Source organism: Notolepis coatsorum (assembly GCF_963971535.1).
Source record: "Notolepis coatsorum genome assembly, chromosome: 6".
Lineage (NCBI taxonomy): Eukaryota > Metazoa > Chordata > Actinopteri > Aulopiformes > Paralepididae > Notolepis > Notolepis coatsorum.
In genome coordinates, this window is record NC_140170.1 from 70948094 (window position 1) to 70966006 (window position 17913).

The window sequence follows — 17913 nt, forward strand, 5'->3', positions numbered from 1 at the left end:
TGGGAGGACCCCCTGCCGAGTGGCCTTCAGGACCAAGTATGTACTGATAGAATCAGGCGTGTAACTCATAATCCACAGTGAGGTGAGAGAGGTGAAATGCTTTTTTACACACAATAAGGCTGGACTGGGAGTACTGCTGGCTGAGGTTTACCATTGGCAGTCTAGACTGGAGCATGTGTAGGTCCTCATAGCCGTAGATCTGCTGTAGGACACAAGACAACAGGGAGGGCGAGGGTTACTATCGCACACAACAGTTCTGACTCGGCCCATTTTCAGTGTTGTTCTTCTGACCATCTTAACCATTTCACTGCCACACTACCAAAGGGTTAACCCTTTCACAAGTGAAGTCAAGTCAAGAGTTTTATTTGTCACGGCATACAAGTATACAGTGAAATGCGGGGGGTCTTGCCCGCAACGATTGTGCATAATACAATAATAATAATATAATAAGAATCCAATAGAACGACATTGTGCAATAATACAAGTAATCAAAGTAGGGCATATCGGTATATGTACATGAGTTTTTACAGAGCATGGTAGGACATGCTAGGTCCTGTGGTAGTGCAATAAACTGTTAGCTACGGATGAGGCACTGGGTCTTTATGTACACTGCTATACAATGCTATATTATACAATCTCAAGTTATACTATACTATTCTTAAAGTGACCTTTCCTTTTGTAAAGTGACCATAAGTGTGAGCATGTGCAGCACGAGTGTGTGTGTGCTCATGTTAAAGTGGCTGCTAGTGTGTGAGCATGTACAGTGTGTGTGTTGTGTGTGTGCTCATGTGTGCTTGTGTGTGGAGAGTTCAGTGTTCAAGGCTCTGATGGCCTGGGGGAAGAAGCTGAGCCGAAGTCTCTCTGTCCTAGTTGCTGGTGTTTGCAGGCGTTTGCCTGACCGCAGCAGCTTGAACAGGCTGTTGTTGGGGTGGTGAGGGTCTTTTATTATTCTGCAGGCTCTGGATTTGCACCTCTTGTTATATAGGACCTGCAGGGGTGGTAGTGCAATACCTGTAGTACGCTCAGCTGAGCGTACCACTCTCTGTAGGGCTTTCTTGTCCTGTGCCGTGCTGTTTCCATACCAGGCAGTGATGTTTCCAGTCAAGATGCTCTCTACAGCTCCGGAGTAGAAGGACTGGAGTATCTTCCCCGATACTCTGAACTTCCTTAACTGTCTCAGGTGATAGAGGCGCTGCTTCGCATTTTTTACGACTGAGTCTATGTGTGTTGTCCATGTCAGATCCTCTGAGATGTGGACCCCCAGGTACTTGAAGCTGCTCACCCTGTCCACGGTAGCCCCGTTTATCCTCAGTGGTGTGTGTGTCCCCTGCTGTCTTCTCCTATAATCCACGATCAGCTCCTTGGTTTTACCAATGTTCAGGAGCAGGCTGTTGTCCTGGCACCAGCGTTCCAGTACCTCAACCTCCTCCCGGTAGGCCTTCTCGTCGTTGTCCGAGATCAGCCCCACCACCACTGTGTCGTCCTTGGGGTACACCTGAACAATAAACTGGACTGGTCGGATAACACAGAGGCCCTCTACAGGAAGGGACAGAGCAGGCTGTTCTTCCTGAGTAGACTTAGGTCCTTCAATGTGTGCAACAGACTGCTGCAGTCATTTTACCAGTCTGTAGTGGCCAGCATCCTCTTCTATGCTGTGGCATGCTGGGGAGGCTACATCAACTCAAGGGACACCAACAAGCTCAACAAGCTGGTGAGGAAGGCTAGCTCCGTGGTGGGAGTGGAGCTACCTAGACTAGAGGTGATGGCAGAGAGGGGGATGATAAGGAAGCTGGCTGCCATCATGGAGAACCCCTACCACCCCCTCTACGACGAGCTAGTCAAGATGAGAAGCTCGTTCAGCCACAGACTCATTCCCCCCCGACACTCAACTAACCGCCTCAGACAGTCCTTCATACCAGCGGCTATCAGGCTCCACAACAGTGGGCAGCGACTAGCACCCTCCAGGCCCCACAACAGGGGGCAGCGACTGCTAACAGACATTGACCTGGGACTTATAGGAACCCAAGGAGGACAACCTACACTACCTTAGGCATACTGCACCTTATGTGGATACTGTGATACTGTGAATAATGTATATTTCAGTGGATACAGTGAATAATGTATACTCAGTAGATAGTAAATTATAACACTACCTTATGCATACTGCACCTTATGTGACACTGTGAATAATGTGAATATATATATATATTTTTTTTTTCAGCTAGTTAGATAGTAAATTATACTGACCAAATTGACCTAATTGTTTACACTGCCTGTGTTGTTTTTACTACCTGTACCACCCGCCCTTCCCCCATGCTGCTATGATGCCTGAATTTCCCCAAGGGGATCAATAAAGGAATATCTTATCTTATCTTAAACTTCACTATGGAGTTGGAGCTGAACTTGGCCACACAGTCATGTGTGTATAGTGAGTACAGCAGGGGGCTCAGAACACAGCCCTGGGGGGACCCGATGCTCAGGGTGATGGTGTTGGAGGTCTTACCCCCCACCCTGACCGCCTGGGGCCTTTCACTCAGAAAGTCCAGTATCCAGGCGCTCAGAGCGGAGCTCAGACCCAGCTCGATCAGCTTGTCCACCAGTCTGGTGGGGACTATGGTGTTGAACGCTGAGCTGTAGTCAATGAACAACAGTCTCACATAGCCCCCCTTCTGGCGGTCTAGGTGAGAGAGGGTGCTGTGCAGTACTTGTGAGACCGCATCATCAGTGGACCTGTTTGGCCTGTATGCAAATTGCATAGGGTCCATATCACTGGGGAGGGAGGCACAAATGTGATCCTTAACCAGCCTCTCAAAACATTTCATGGCCACAGAGGTGAGTGCCACCGGTCTGTAGTCATTGAGACCTGTTGGGGAGGATTTCTTTGGTACCGGGATAATAGTAGACACCTTGAAGCAGGCAGGTACCACGGACTCCGCCAGGGAAAGATTAAATATGGTGGTGAACACAGGGGCTAGCTGGTTAGCACAGGACTTAAGTATGCGTCCTGTTATTCCATCTGGGCCAGCAGCCTTCCTGGTGTTCACCCGCATAAATGCTCTTCTCAAACTGTGTTCCGTCAATGAGAGAGCATCAGATGCCCTCCCCCCTCCACGACAGCCGGCGCGTCGGTGACGTCACTAGCCGGTGAGCTAGCGTCGCCACTGTTTGCACCAAACTGTGCGTAGAAGGAGTTGAGTTTGTCCGCGAGAGAGGCGTCGTCACTCCCCATTGAGGGGGCGCTGACTTTGTAGTCAGTTATCGTCCGCAGTGCCCGCCATAAGCCACGGCGACAATACAGAAGGTTAACCCTTTCATTGCCACACTACCAAAGGGTTAACCCTTTCACGATGACAATACAGAAGGTTAACCCTTTCACTGCCACACGACAAAGTGTTAACCCTTTCACAACCACACTGCATAAGGTTAACCCTTTCACTACCACACTACAGAAGGTTAGTGAAAGGTTAACCTTCTGTAGTGTAGTAGTGAAAGGGTTAATGCCAATTTTATATAGCTTCTCTCTCCTTGTACAGTTTCCTCGAGCCTGAGAAAGGCGCTTCTCTCTTTAAATCCAATCTATTATTATTATTATTATTATTATTATTATTATTATTATTATTATTATTATTATTATTATTATTATTATAAATATCCACTCTATTTTCTGTAGTTCTACCAGTTATGTTTACATGGACCTTTATGTACTAAGCAGGTTTCATGACCATGAACCCCATCATATAATCTCCTACATTCTTAGTTCTCTCATAGTTGTCTAGTTCAGTGAAGTAAAGAGGTACCAGGGTTGTATCCAGTAAGAAGGGTGGACAGTAAGGCTAGGTGCCAGTGTTTCATCCAGTAAGAAGGGTGGACAGTAAGGCTAGGTGCCAGTGTTTCATCCAGTCAGAAGGTGGACAGTAAAGGTGCTCCCATGGTCGAGCGGACTGTACGCGAACTGGACTCTGCGGAGGTCCACTGGACTCTTTGAGCTTTCATAGTCGAGCGTACCTCAGCGGACCTCCGCGGACCAATTTCCTACATGTCTCGCGCCAGTTTACACAATTTTTCCCACGCTGTTCAACTTCTGTCATGTCGTCGTCATCCGATGTCAATAAAGAGTATCTTATCTCCGTTTCCAATATTTCGATAATAAAACGGGGAGTTTTACACACTTGAATAACAGGTATATAGGCAGCGAGGTGCAATGTACCGTATAGGCTTGCTCAATGAGGTGGACAGCGTGTGATGCTGAAATGACAAACACGCATTGCATGAAATAAAAACACCAGTTTTTATAGACTATGTTATCTCTGTTTCCAATATTTCGATAATAAAACTGGCAGTTTTACACACTTAATTTAGAAAAGCCATTTTCTTTTGCGAGTGAAAAAGCAAGTGGTCAGAGTAAAATGCAGATCGGCGTCACATTAAATGCAAGTCGATGTCAACCAAAACGCCGAGCAGCATTTTGTGTGACACCAAGTCAGCGGCGCGGACGTCCGCGCATTAGAAAATAGGAGCTTCGCACTTGGAGTCCGCTTTGGGTACGCTTTGAGTACGCTTTGGGTCCGCTTTGAGTCCACGAGAGTCCGCTCCATGTACGGTCCGCTCGACTATGGGAGTACCTTAAGGCTAGTTACCGGGTATGCTGGGAGCAGCCCCCCTGGGCCCATGATGTACTGGTTGGGCAGTAGAGGTGGGACCCCCTGGGACAGGTTGGGAGGAGCTTTACCTGGAAACACAACAACATAACAACCGTCATGCATCTACACTCACCACAGACGGAGGTAACACATAAACTAGGGGTTTGTATGTGCATGTGTTTGTACCAGTGGATGATGAGCAGTGGGGTGTATGTACCAGTGGATGATGAGAGCAGCGGACATACGTGTGTGTTTTAGGGCTGTCAACGAATATTCTATAATCAAATTAATAATTGAATTGATAAAAATAAAACATACATTAGATTGTAAAAATTTATATTCGAATTGTGTGAATTGTGTTTTATAAAAAATTAAACAGCCCCGGCGGTCTCCCTCTCGACTTCTCGCCTGTGTCTGAACTCGCTGCATGACAGACAGGAGAGACGTGACAGCTATATATATTCATGGGATATCAGTGGGCCCTTTACGTGCACCTTACAAAAGCACTGGATAAAAATGTTCACACTAATAAAACAAATCGTCTACCGGCTGAGCAGTCTGGCATTCATGTGACATCATGTCCGGAATCAACCAGGAAACAGCTAATGACTAATAGTTGTTGTCGTCGTCGAGAGATGTATAATAATCACAAGATAGAAGATACAATCAGTGCTGGATCTAACTACCGTAAATGGATTTATGGAGACACATTTATGGAAAGTTCAAACACAAAGCTTCTGGAAGGTTAGAATGACACGCGACGATGCTTCCAATCCGTGATGATAGCATTGAGTTCAGATCCCAACTCGGCTCCGGAGAGAGTGATCTGCACTCCAAGCTCAATCTGAAAAGCCCTGTTTGGAAATACTTTGGATTTATGCTGAACCAGTTAGCGTTAAGTCAGCTACATTACATGTATCTTTTCGTGTGCTAAGTGCTAACGCTAGCGTTTTGAGAGTTACAGCGTTAGGAATTTAAGCACCCTAAGTTTTGCGTTTTTTTATAGCACTTTATTGTAAATCATCCCTCAGGGCAAAAACGACTTTGTTTAGTAACATTTCTAGGAGTTGTGTGCCTTAATTGTATTTAAACAAAACATGAAACAAGTATATAGGCTACTGTAGGCTTACTGAACAGATATTGAATAATTAATTGACAGAAGCATCATACGGATCCCCATGGTTTGATTACTATTTCACATTTCATTCAAATATATTGTTTGATGTTTATCACGCCTTTTTCAGAGGCAAGCTGCTGTGTATAAATGTCCATTCTATATACCGTGAACTTTCATTCATTTGATCTTGCTCCGAGAGACAGACCCTTCTGAGAGACTGAGATAATACATTATTCTATTTGTATGCTGGTGCAAGTATGTTGATATTTATTTTGTTTAACCTCTTACCTCCTCTTTGCACTTGCACGCACGTCGCGGCACTTTGCGAGCGTCTACCGGCTCGGGGCTGCATTTTCCGCTGTACATATAATATACCGTTCGAAACATCTATTTGCCGCCATTCAAACGCCAACTCACTCGACCAATTCCGTGCCTCGGTTCTTGAGTTACATGGCGATATGTCAGGCTAGCGTCTTTTTACAGGCCACGTGTCAAATGACCACGTCGGACAGTATACGCTTGAGAACTGATCACTGCTGATGGCGAAATATATTGGTCAGTGTTGTAGCCAACAAGTGTCCGCTTCTAACGATACCCCACGTATAGGACGTAGGTGAAAGTTGACGAGCAAACATGAGTTGTGACTCAGACTTCAGAACGCACGGAGGTGGAATGGCAGAAATGGATTTTGGAAGTCTTTTCTTTTGCCGTCTGTTTACTAAAACCTCTCAAAGACTAATTTCTGAGCGGATTTTTATCAAATTTGGACCTGTACTACATAAGACTGCAGGCTATGGAACTCATACCTCTATGCTGGAATAATGGAATCTTGCAACCACTAAAGAAAAATGTGAGTACACAAGTTTAAGTTCAACTCAAGTTCAAACCTCTGTTACTCTATTTCATTAGCACTAAAAGTGATTCTCCTTTTTTGCATTAGTATCTTCAGAATGTTATCTTTCAAAAAAGACCAGGCTCATGCATGTGCTATAAGTATAAAGCTAAGCTTTGAAAAAAAGCTATGCAGTCCTCAAGTTCAAGTAAAAAATTGCCACTTTTCTGCCTGCCTGTTAAGAGGTTACATAAATGACCTATAGCTGGTTATGTCTCCCGTTGTAATTGGTTTGCCCTCTTGTGGACATAATGCAGAACAATAGATATTCAAATCTATGTGCTTTTTTAGAAGGAATATTCAAATGTAATTTAGTGTGTTTGTACCAGTGGATGAGGAGAGCAGTGCGGTGTTTGTACCAGTGGATGAGGAGAGCAGTGCAGTGTTTGTACCAGTGGATGAAGAGAGCCGTGGGGTGTTTGTACCAGTGGATGAAGAGAGCAGTGCGGTGTTTGTACCAGTGGATGAGGAGAGCAGTGCGGTGTTTGTACCAGTGGATGAAGAGAGCCGTGGGGTGTTTGTACCAGTGGATGAAGAGAGCAGTGCGGTGTTTGTACCAGTGGATGAGGAGAGCAGTGGGGTGTTTGTACCAGTGGATGAGGAGAGCAGTGCGGTGTTTGTACCAGTGGATGAGGAGAGCAGTGCGGTGTTTGTACCAGTGGATGAGGAGAGCAGTGCGGTGTTTGTACCAGTGGATGAAGAGAGCAGTGCGTTGCTCCTGGGTGCAGAGAGGTTGGATGTGGCTCCATTGGAGCCGAGTCCCAGCGCGTTGCTGGCTGCGGCAACGTTCATGTTACTGGCGGCGTTCATGGCGCTGACGGCGTTGCTCATGTTGGCCATGTTGGTCATGTTGGTCATGTTGGCCATGCCGGCGAGGTGGCCGATCCCGACGCCGCTGTTGTGGACAGAGTGGAGCGACGAGGCCGGCGATGAGGTGTAGGAGCCAGAGGAGGGCGCCATAGAGCTCACGCTGCTGCTGTCCACACTGGTGTACTGGACAAAAGGGACAGGAAGAGGCATTTGTTACAGAAGCACTATTTTACTATTCAATTTCTTTATTGTGACGTGTCTCTAAGTAAGTTGTGGGTTTAGCCCAGTCAGATTTAAGGCTTTTTAAGGCCACTCAGAATTAAATTTAATACCAATTTCACGATAACAAAATGGCAAAAATCATGGGTACTCTCAGTACACTCATTCAAGGGTACTACGACTATGCCTGCACCTCATGGTACCAAAGCACCTCAAAGGCACTAAAAACAAGATTACAAACATCACAAAACAAACTGGTCAGACTACTGCTTAACCTCACTCCTAAAACCCACTTTACCCCTGCCCACATTCAAAACCGCTCTTAAAGAGCACCTACGGGAGGCTGCAATTCGAAACTGGCCACTGTAAATGTCCAACCCCCCCCTCTTCCTAATGTACAGTCTCATCCCCATCATATATATATAATATTTTCTGTTATGATCTCTGGGTAACAGTACTGTATATTATTTGCATATCGTATATGTCACAAATGTAACAGTACTACAGTATATACCTGTATGTCATGTATGTCCCTATGCCATAAATGTCATGATGTCATGTATGTTTTTACTGTATTTATTTCTGTATATTTTATTTAATTTTTATTCTATTTTACTCTACCTTATCCTAGGCAACTTGATTGATTTGTGTTATTATTCTAATTCGTGACCTGTCCTGTCTAAATGTTTAAATGTTGAGCGATTTGCAGTGTCAAATTTCCCACGGGATAATAAAAGTATTTCTATTCTATCTATTCTATGTTGTGTATGTCAATATGAATTGAAAATGGGGGACCCTGATGTAAACAAGACAAACGTCTTTCTCTGGTCTGCATCCCCTTATTATTGTGTGTATTGAGCTGTACTGTATTGTACACATTCTGCAATCTGTTAAATAAAGTTTTCATTCATCCAGTTGTTTTGTTTTTGTAGTTTGGTTGAATGAATACTTTATTTAACAGATTTCAGAATGGGTACAATACAGTACAGCTCAATACACACAATAATAAGGGGATGCAGACCAGAGAAAGACGTTTGTCTTGTTTACATCAGGGTCCCCCATTTTCAATTCATAGTGACATTTATGACATGCACAACATACATGACATTTATGGCATAGGGATATACATGACATACAGGTATATATTACCATTACATTTGTGACATACATGATATGCAAATATACAGTACTGTTACCCATAGAAGGCATAGATCCTAACAGAGTCAGGGAACATCGCTTGAAACACCTCTCCTAGTCCCTCATTTCCATTGTAGGACTGATGCTTTGCGACCGTATTTAGAACCCACAGTACCTCAGCTTCAAGGGTTGGCGTGGAGCCGAACGTTACCCGGACAGGTGCAGATGTAATTGGTGGTAGACCTACCTGTCCCTGAGCAGTTGATGTGTACGGTGTCGGCGTCGAAAATAAATTTGATATTGAAGTTGTCTGCAGGCGGGTTTTTGTAGAGGTAACATGCTTAGCGCTGTGCATGTGTGACTCGACTGCTTTTATTCCCATCGTTCCCAGTTTAAAATCCTTTTTGAAGAGTTTGCAGCGGGCCTCGTACATGTCTTTCACTGGGAGTCCAACCACGGTGCAAACAGAGGGTTTTCGAGCCAGTTCTCATTACATTTGCACTTTCCCATGTTAAATTAACGAGTGCAAATAAATACAAATCAATTAAACTAAACTAAACGTCAGCGTTATCGCTACGGCTTGAATAACGTGTTACCTATGCTCCGGTGTTCTGAAATAGCTCCCGACGGCGACACACATTAAGGACCATAAATTGGTTCCGCCCCACTGCGTACCGTTTGCGTGAAAGAAAAAAAAAGCCTGACTTAATATCTCCCGTTAATAGTTTCCCCCCAGATTTCACAATGAAACATAAGATGACATGGCATGTTTTTAAGACCTCCGAAAGTCGGATTTAAGACATTTTAAGACAAATTAAGGCCTTAATAGTTGATAGTTGAATTTAAGACTTTTTAAGACTTTTTAAGGTCCCGCGGACACCCTGCATTAAGTGTCTCCAAGTAAGTTGTGACGTGTCTCCAAGTAAGTTGTGATGTTTCTCTAAGTGTCTCCAAGTAAGTTTTGACGTGTCTCTAAGTAAGTTGTGACGTGTCATCTTATTGTTATGATTTTATATGCTGTATGATTTCATATGCCATTTCTTGCTTATTTCTGTATGTACACTCGACGTGACTGTAAATGAGGGAAACCCCAGTTGCCTCTCGAGTTTAAATAAAGGTTTGAAATGAAATGAAATACACATCAACTGTTTTATTGCAGGGTTCCTACATGTTTTTGCTGATCAAATTCCGTGACTATTCCATGACAAAGAAACACAGCTTCTATGACCTATATTTCTATATGTATAAGTTCAGTTGATAAGTAATATTATTGAATAGTTGATGAATGTCCCAGGTGTCGAGCTAGATTCAAGATTCAAGAGTTTTAATTGTCACGGCATACAGGTATACAATGAAATGCGGCTGGTCTTGCCCGCGACGATGTGCAATACAGTGGTACAACATATAATAGAATCCAATAAAAATACAGTGGTACAACATATTAATAGAATCCAATAAAACAGTGCAATAAACAGGTACATGGTGTGCCATCTCGGTATCTGTACATTAGTATTTACAGAGCATATAGGACATGCTAGTTAGCTTTAGTAGTGCAATACACTGTTCCTGATGTTATACTACTTTAAGTGGCCTTTCCTCTGGCCATAAGTGTGCGTGTGTGCGGCATGAGTGTTAAAGTGGCTGCTAGTGTGTGAGCGTGCTCAGCGTGCGTGTCGTGTATGTACTTGTGTGTGGATAGTTCAGTTTCTGTGTCTCTCAATGTTCATTGTTCAAGGCTCTGATGGCCTGGGGGAAGAAGCTTAGCCTAAGCCTCTCCGTCTTAGTCTCTAGAATTCGCAGGCGTCTGCCTGACCTCAGCAGCTGGAACAGGCTGTTATTGGGGTGGTGGGGGTCTTTCATTATCCTGCAGGCTCTGGATTTGCACCTCTTGTTGTATAGAGCCTGCAGGGGAGGTAGCGCAATACCCGTGGTACGCTCGGCTGAGCGCACCACTCTCTGTAGGGCCTTCTTGTCCTGTGCCGTGCTGTTCCCATACCAGGCAGTGATGTTTCCGGTCAAGATGCTCTCTACAGCTCCTGAGTAGAAGGACTGGAGTATCTTCCCCGATACTCTGAACTTCCTTAACTGTCTCAGGTGGTAGAGGCGCTGCTTCGCTTTCTTTACTACTGTGCCTATGTGTGTTGACCATGTCAGGTCCTCTGAGATGTGGACCCCCAGGTACTTGAAGCTGCTCACCCTGTCCACGGTAGCCCCGTTAATCCTCAGTGGTGTGTGTGTCTCCCGCTGTCCTCTCCTATAATCCACGATCAGCTCCTTGGTTTTACCAATGTTCAGGAGCAGGCTGTTGTCCTGGCACCAACGTTCCAGTACCTCAACCTCCTCCCGGTAGGCCTTCTCGTCGTTGTCCGAGATCAGCCCCACCACCACCGTGTCGTCGGCGAACTTCACAATGGAGTTGGAGCTGAACTTGGCCACACAGTCGTGTGTGTAGAGCAGTGCATGTGAGCGGATCGGAGCGTGAGCGGCGCGGGGCGCGGAGCGGCCGGTTTTGACGTGAGCGAGGAGTGGGTTTTAAAATGAGTCGGCGCGACGTCCGGAGCGAGAGTTCTCCTCCGCTCCAATCCACTCCAGGCCGCTCACAGTGGTTTAACACTGATGTAATATATACATGCAGTACAATGCCAAAGCAACAGATGGCGATGTACAAACATGAAGGCCATTTTCAACCAATGAGAAGGGTGAACCTGTGATAGGCTGTTCGTTCAGGCTTTGTCACTGTAGAGACGCCCACACTCACTCCAGTTAGAAAAAGTATATCGACGCCATTGTTGTTGACGTTAGCTTACATGCTAACGTTAATGGCAGCGACCATAGCATTGTGGCTCGGCTAGCCTATCATCGCTTAATAGAGATAGTGAATGGATAAACAACGTTATTTAACATTGCAGAATGGCTACAATTACAATGCGGCTCAATACAAACAATTGTTAAGGGGCCCAGGGGGTGTAGACTGTTGTAGTTTGAGCTCATTTACACCATGCTCCAAAAAAAGAAGAAAAAAAACTGCCGAGCGATCTGGCGCGGGGAGCGGGGAGCGCTCGATTCAAGGTGAGCGGGGAACGAGCGGAGAGCGACTTGGGGGCGGGGTCAACATGAGTGATTAGCGGAGCGGACCAAGCTTTAAAGAGCGAAGAGCGGATTTCTCGGCCGCGCCGATCCGCTCACGTGGTCTGGTGTAGAGTGAGTACAGCAGGGGGCTTAGAACACAGCCCTGGGGGGACCCGATGCTCAGGGTGATGGTGTTGGAGGTCTGACCCCCCACCCTGACCGCCTGGGGTCTTTCACTCAGAAAGTCCAGTACCCAGGCGCTCAGGGCGGAGCTCAGGCCTACAACAGTCACCTGGGCCTCATGTCATCCTGACATCATGTGTTATCTGGGTTATTATTCCTTCAAAAGATTCATCATTTCACCAGGTGAAAACAAGATTATCAACAGATTTCCATGACATCTCAAAAAACATTGTATCATTTTCCATCACTTCTCCAGGCCTTTTCAAATCCCACGAGTTTTCCACGACTGTAGGAAGCCGGTTTATGGTTATAGAGAAGAAAACATTGCAGTCATCAATTGGAAAACGTAGATATTTCTTAATCCCCTTCATTATCTTTCCTTTCTTTGAGCAGTTGGGAGGCTGAGAGGGAGCCACGGGAGAAAGGGCCCTGGCAGGACTCTATCCCAGGACTACAGTACTTGGGGCTCTTAACCGCTACACCATCTCCGACTTAGAAGGTTCTTATTCAATCCAAAAGCGACAACATAATCACAGCAGTCTCTGCATTTCGGCGGTCGTCTTTGCGCGAGGTAGTTGGTACTTACGGCGAGCGAGCTGGCACCCATGGCTGACACCGAGGAATGACTGCTGGCGTGGCTACGGGAAAAGAAAGAGAAGGAGAAGGAGAAGGAAGGAGACGAGAGAGGGTGGAGGCAAGGAACAGAGGAGAGGAAGAGAGAGATCAGTTTCTTCTCTACATCCAGGGAATGGTAAATTGCTGCTTTTTTATATAGCGCTTTTATCCAAAGCGCTTTACAATTTGTTACTCACATTTTACCCATTCATTCACACATTCACACACCGACGGCGGAGGCAACCATGCAAGGTGCCAACCTGCTCATCGGGAGCAATTAGGGGTTACGTGTCTTGTTCAAGGACACATCGACACGCTGCCCGGGAGGAGCGGGAAGCGAACCGGGAACCTCCGGATTGCCAGACGACTGCTCTACCTCCTGAGCCACTGTTGCCCCGGAACAAAATTAACACCCGCCAAGCGTCAATGGCGTGTAGATTTCCTCTTTGGCTGGTAAATTACGGAGGCTACTCAGCCACTCTGGCGTGTAAAAGAAAATTGAGAGCCAACTTTCAGAATTTTCATAGAAGAAATAGCTTCCGTTGTCAGCAGTGGGCTATACGTGACGTGTGACCGTATGTGTGTGTCCTAACCCCACTTCTCCTAGTCTCACACACAACTGTCTATACACGCAGAAACATACTGGTAGTACAACGGTGATTCAGAATGCATGTTGCCAAATGCAATTTGACAGTGACGGTCTCGGGTTGCTACTGGATAGAACAGAATGGTAGCCAACACTCATGATTTGTGATCGATTGGTTAATTATGAAATGTTAATCTTATTGTTTTTAACAGTGTTTTTGAGAAAGAGTATTCGAATACTCGTTCGGAAACACCAAGGAGTATTCCAAGCCTGTAAAATGGTATTCGGGACAGCCCTACACTAAATATATGTTTTAATAAATTATCTGCATTTTAAACTATTAAAGGGGAACTATCTTATAAATGGCCTTTTTCAGTGTTTAGCATTGTTTCCTAGCTATGTGGACTTACGGTATATTAATATGATCTATGTCTCTAATTCTCATATTGGCGCATTCTTCCAATTCTCCTCTCACAATATTCACCCTCACTGAACTGAGTCATCTGAAAATTTGCTGATTTGTGATGTCAGAGAGACTCAGCTGCATGAGACTCTGCTGAGACTCGCACACTCCACACAGTTCCCACAGTGGTTGGAGCCCAGGCTCAAAACGGCTTAAGATCTTGAGGTAGATAAAAGCTGTTTTTGAGGACTTGATTAGAAATACAAAACAATGAATTAAAAAAAATAAAAAATTACAGAGGTGTTCCATAAACTCACAGGAATTGTGTAAAAGTGCCCAAATAGTGAAAGAAATAGTAAAATGGTTCCTCTTTAACGTTAACGCTGACTCATTCCTTCAGTCCACTAAAAATTATGCTAATATTCCTTATGTTGTTTATATACTATACTAAAAAGTTATTTATCATTTTTGACTGGTAAAAAATCTGCCAGCCACCTTGGCTGGTAAGCCAAAAAGTAAATTTTGTTCCCCGTCTACATCACAGCATCATCAGAAACGTCGTAGCACCACTTAGCGATATGACAGTAAAGACCACCCCATTCCACACACCAAGGGGCATAACAGAGTGACAGTATACATTCTTGTATATCTTCCTGTACATTTTACATCTACATTTTACTGTATATTACTGTATATTTTTGGCTGTATATTTTTAGAAAGTATATACCGGTAGATATTTTAGAATGTATATATTTGACTGTATTATTATTCTTATTTTCGATATTTTACAACCTAAATGTTTATTGTGAGCGTTCTGTGGTGTTGAATTTCCCTCGGGATCAATAAAGTACTTCTATTCTATTCTATAAGAGAAGAGGGAATGTGGTCTCTTGTCTCCAGAAGTCTCCAGGTTTTCTCGGGAGTCAAGTTGAGCCAAACCACCCGACATTAATTGCCAATGGGAGATTGTATTATTGAACCATGATGGCGGCGCGGTTGACACGCAAGACCCAGTTTCTCTACGTTTTTTTCTCTCCAAATTAGCGGTAATATACCTACTTGTTTTAAAGGAACACGCCAACTTTTGGGGAAATTAGCTTATTTGCCATCTACCATGGAGTTAGTACAAGTTCTCAGGTAATTATATGTCACTCGGTCCTCCTAATGTCATCGCACAACCAGGGTACAAAATAGTTACACGCCCAGCGCCACAGGCGTGTAGATTTAATGTTTGGCCGTCATAAATTAAGGCCTGGGCGCCATCTGGCGGCCAACAAAATCCACTGCATGGGTCGGCATTAATATGATGCAGGGAGTAGCCTCCAGCTGAGCGGGAGAAATGTCGTGGGAGCGGGCGGAAGTTGCCCAATCTGGAACAATCTCCGGGGCTGCAGCTGGACCCTATTGGATGTGGGCGTGGTGAGTTGAAACGAAAGTGAAACTGTGTGTGTGTGTGTGTGTCACGTGTCCGTTCTAATGTTTACAAACAATGAACCTTTAAATGTAAATGAGATGCGCTCTGCTTACGAGATCAAGTTTGTAACATGAGACACACATGAGGTCTGTCTTCATCCGTTCTTTAGCCTACAAAAAAAACCTGCAATCGCGTTTTTGATTGTGCTCTGATATTTAATTTTGCATTTGATTTGACCAAATATGTGGAGGCATATTCCCGGAGTAGCTCCCCCGGGTCCCCCCTCAAAATTAAGAAAAACAGGCGACAACATTAACGTTGACGAGTCCGTTGCTACCACCAGCACCACCGATAACACTGCACCTGCTACTAGCGTCGGTGTAGTTAGGAAATTTAGCCAGAAATGGTACACATCTGATTCCGGGAAACCACGAGAATGGCTTAAATTTGAGGGGGGGGTAATGTTTTGTATACCATGTCGTGCCAAAGCAACGGATAAAAGAAAACGAAATTCATTTGTCATCGGGACGTCGGTGATGAAACTGGAAGCCATCAAAAGCCACGAGACGTCACGCTGTCACAGGGACTGCTCTGTTAGATACAAAGCACAGTCTACTCCGCTCCTGGCTGCTCCGACTGTACGACTGTTGACCAAGCTGTCAGAGTCGACTCTGGCTAAAATGCGGATACTATTCCGTAACGCCCACGCTATAGCGAAAAAATCAAGACCATACAGGGATTTCGCCTGGATGTGCGAGTAAGTTTATTGTGTTTTTTTTATAACGTTAGTCCAGCATGTTCATATAGGTGTGTCGGCTTTCACTTTCAGCTAATTATGGTTGTAAAGCCTACCCAGTGGAATTGTTTACATAACAATGCATGATATTATTATATTATTATTCCATACAAGGCTGGATGCATTACAGACTCCGCTAACATCCCTTGTTGCCTTGTAGGTGGCAAGTATGGATTTGTTTATCTTGTTTGAAGTTGTTTTAATATGTTCTTTAATTCTTTTGCTTCCATATTGTAAATAAATTCGCAATAAATTATTTGCATTTAAAACTATTAACGCTGACTCATTCCTTCAGTCCACTCAAAATTATGCTAATATTCCTTATGTTGTTTATGATATTAATTGAAAATAGCATACAAGAGTATTATATAGTAATAATAACACATGGCGATATACTAAAAAGCTATTTATAATTTTTGGCTGGTAAAAAATCTGGATGGCTGGTAGTTTTTAAAATCTACCAGCCAAATGGCTGGTAAGTCAAAAAGTTAAGTTTGTTCCCTGCGCACAACCATGCAACACCTTCTTTTGTCATTAGCAAGCGCACGCGCACGCACAGCATTGGTCATGCTCTCACCTGTTGAGCGTGTTGAGGGCGATGTGGGGGCTGGCCGAGGGCATGTCCTGGGTCAGGCTGGGGAGCGTGGTGGAGATGTGGGGGGGCAAGGAGGAGGGCATGTGGGAGGAAGGAGCCGAGGCGCTGCTGGTGCTGATGCTCAGAGAGGGAGACTCTGGCTTTGGTGTGGAAGATGCTGATGGAGCTGGGGGAGGAGGAAGAGGAGGAGGTGGAGGAGGGGGAACAGGAGGAGGGGTAGGAGGAGCAGAAAGAGGAGGAGCAGGAGGAGAAAGGGGAGGAGGAGCAGGAAGAGGAGGAGCAAGAGGAATAGGAGGAGGAGCAGGAGGAGTAGGAAGAGGAGAAAGGGCATGAGCAGGAAGATGAGGAGGTGCAGGAGGAAGAGGAGGAGCAGGAGGAAGAGGAGGGGGAGGAGGAGGAGCAGGAGGAAGAGAGAGAGTTCATTCATTAGATTATTTTAGCCGTGGAAGAACATGTTCAGAATGCTGTTAGGATGTGATGATTCAAACTTAACGATGATCCAATCAAAATGTTTTGGCAAACATGTATAAAACCTTCACAACACATAGCATCCAGCATGAAGTAAATCTGATCATATTCCATCACTACATTCACTACATAACCATCTGGAAAGAATATCTTAGGCGCCCAACGCCTATTACTCAGCATTTCAATAGATGATCACGAAACCCTTAACATTTGTATAATTTTATGGGAAACACTTACTACTACTACTACTACTACTACTACTACACTCACCACTACTAAACTCGTAAATAGATAACTCATATTCAAACATTCCAGCTAGAAGCAGGCATGGCTTTCCTCTCGACGGTTAAAAAGACTTACTGTCTAAAGCGGTGGACGTCCTCGCGCCGTTAAGACCGTTCTGGAGACAAAACAAACAGCTCAGTGTCTCCACATGTCCGGCAGAGAGACACTTCTACCTCTTATCGAGGGGTGCAGTCATGCCACCGTTTCAGACCAATTGCAGAGCACAAACTTTGTTTGTCTGGAGGAAGAGCGACAGTTGTGATTGGAGGGATCAAGAAAAGAGGGCAGGGTTTTGAGATGAGGTCAATTGATACACTCTACTTTCTCCGTTAAGACAGGTAATGACATCATATGTGTGAAAAGGCAGAAGATGAAGTCGCTTTAAATTCTCATTACGTGAATATTTTGGTATCGGATTGGGGATAATATGATTTTAGTATCGGGGGAAGGTTTTATACCATATCCAATATAGACTGGTGCATCCCTTACCTTCTCAGGTAATTATATTATATTAATAACTGTATTATACTACAACTCTGTACATACATCTCATTAGCACTACACTCAGTAGTACTAATTTGTATATTTTGTACCCAGTTTAACCACCTGTACATTATATATTGCTGTTGCACTTTACTGCTACATTTCCACTCTGGTTGGATGCCAAACTTATTTTTGTTGTAC

The 17913-nt window shown here is 44.6% G+C and overlaps 1 protein-coding gene across 6 annotated transcripts in view; it reads right to left on the reverse strand.

The window, feature by feature from the left end:
- ubap2a (ubiquitin associated protein 2a) overlaps nucleotides 1-17913 on the reverse strand; it is a 102339-nt gene that overhangs the window by 19759 nt on the left and 64667 nt on the right. For 4 of the 6 annotated variants that reach the window (XM_084316333.1, XM_084316332.1, XM_084316329.1 and 1 more), the window contains 6 exons: nucleotides 17305-17344; nucleotides 16459-16642; nucleotides 12654-12705; nucleotides 7339-7642; nucleotides 4638-4729; nucleotides 113-202 (listed from right to left, as the gene is read on the reverse strand). In XM_084316333.1, the coding sequence (XP_084172459.1) occupies nucleotides 113-202; nucleotides 4638-4729; nucleotides 7339-7642; nucleotides 12654-12705; nucleotides 16459-16642; nucleotides 17305-17344 (762 nt within the window). The remainder of the gene's footprint in view (nucleotides 1-112; nucleotides 203-4637; nucleotides 4730-7338; nucleotides 7643-12653; nucleotides 12706-16458; nucleotides 16643-17304; nucleotides 17345-17913) is intronic. The other 2 variants (XM_084316334.1, XM_084316331.1) reach the window with 1 other exon arrangement.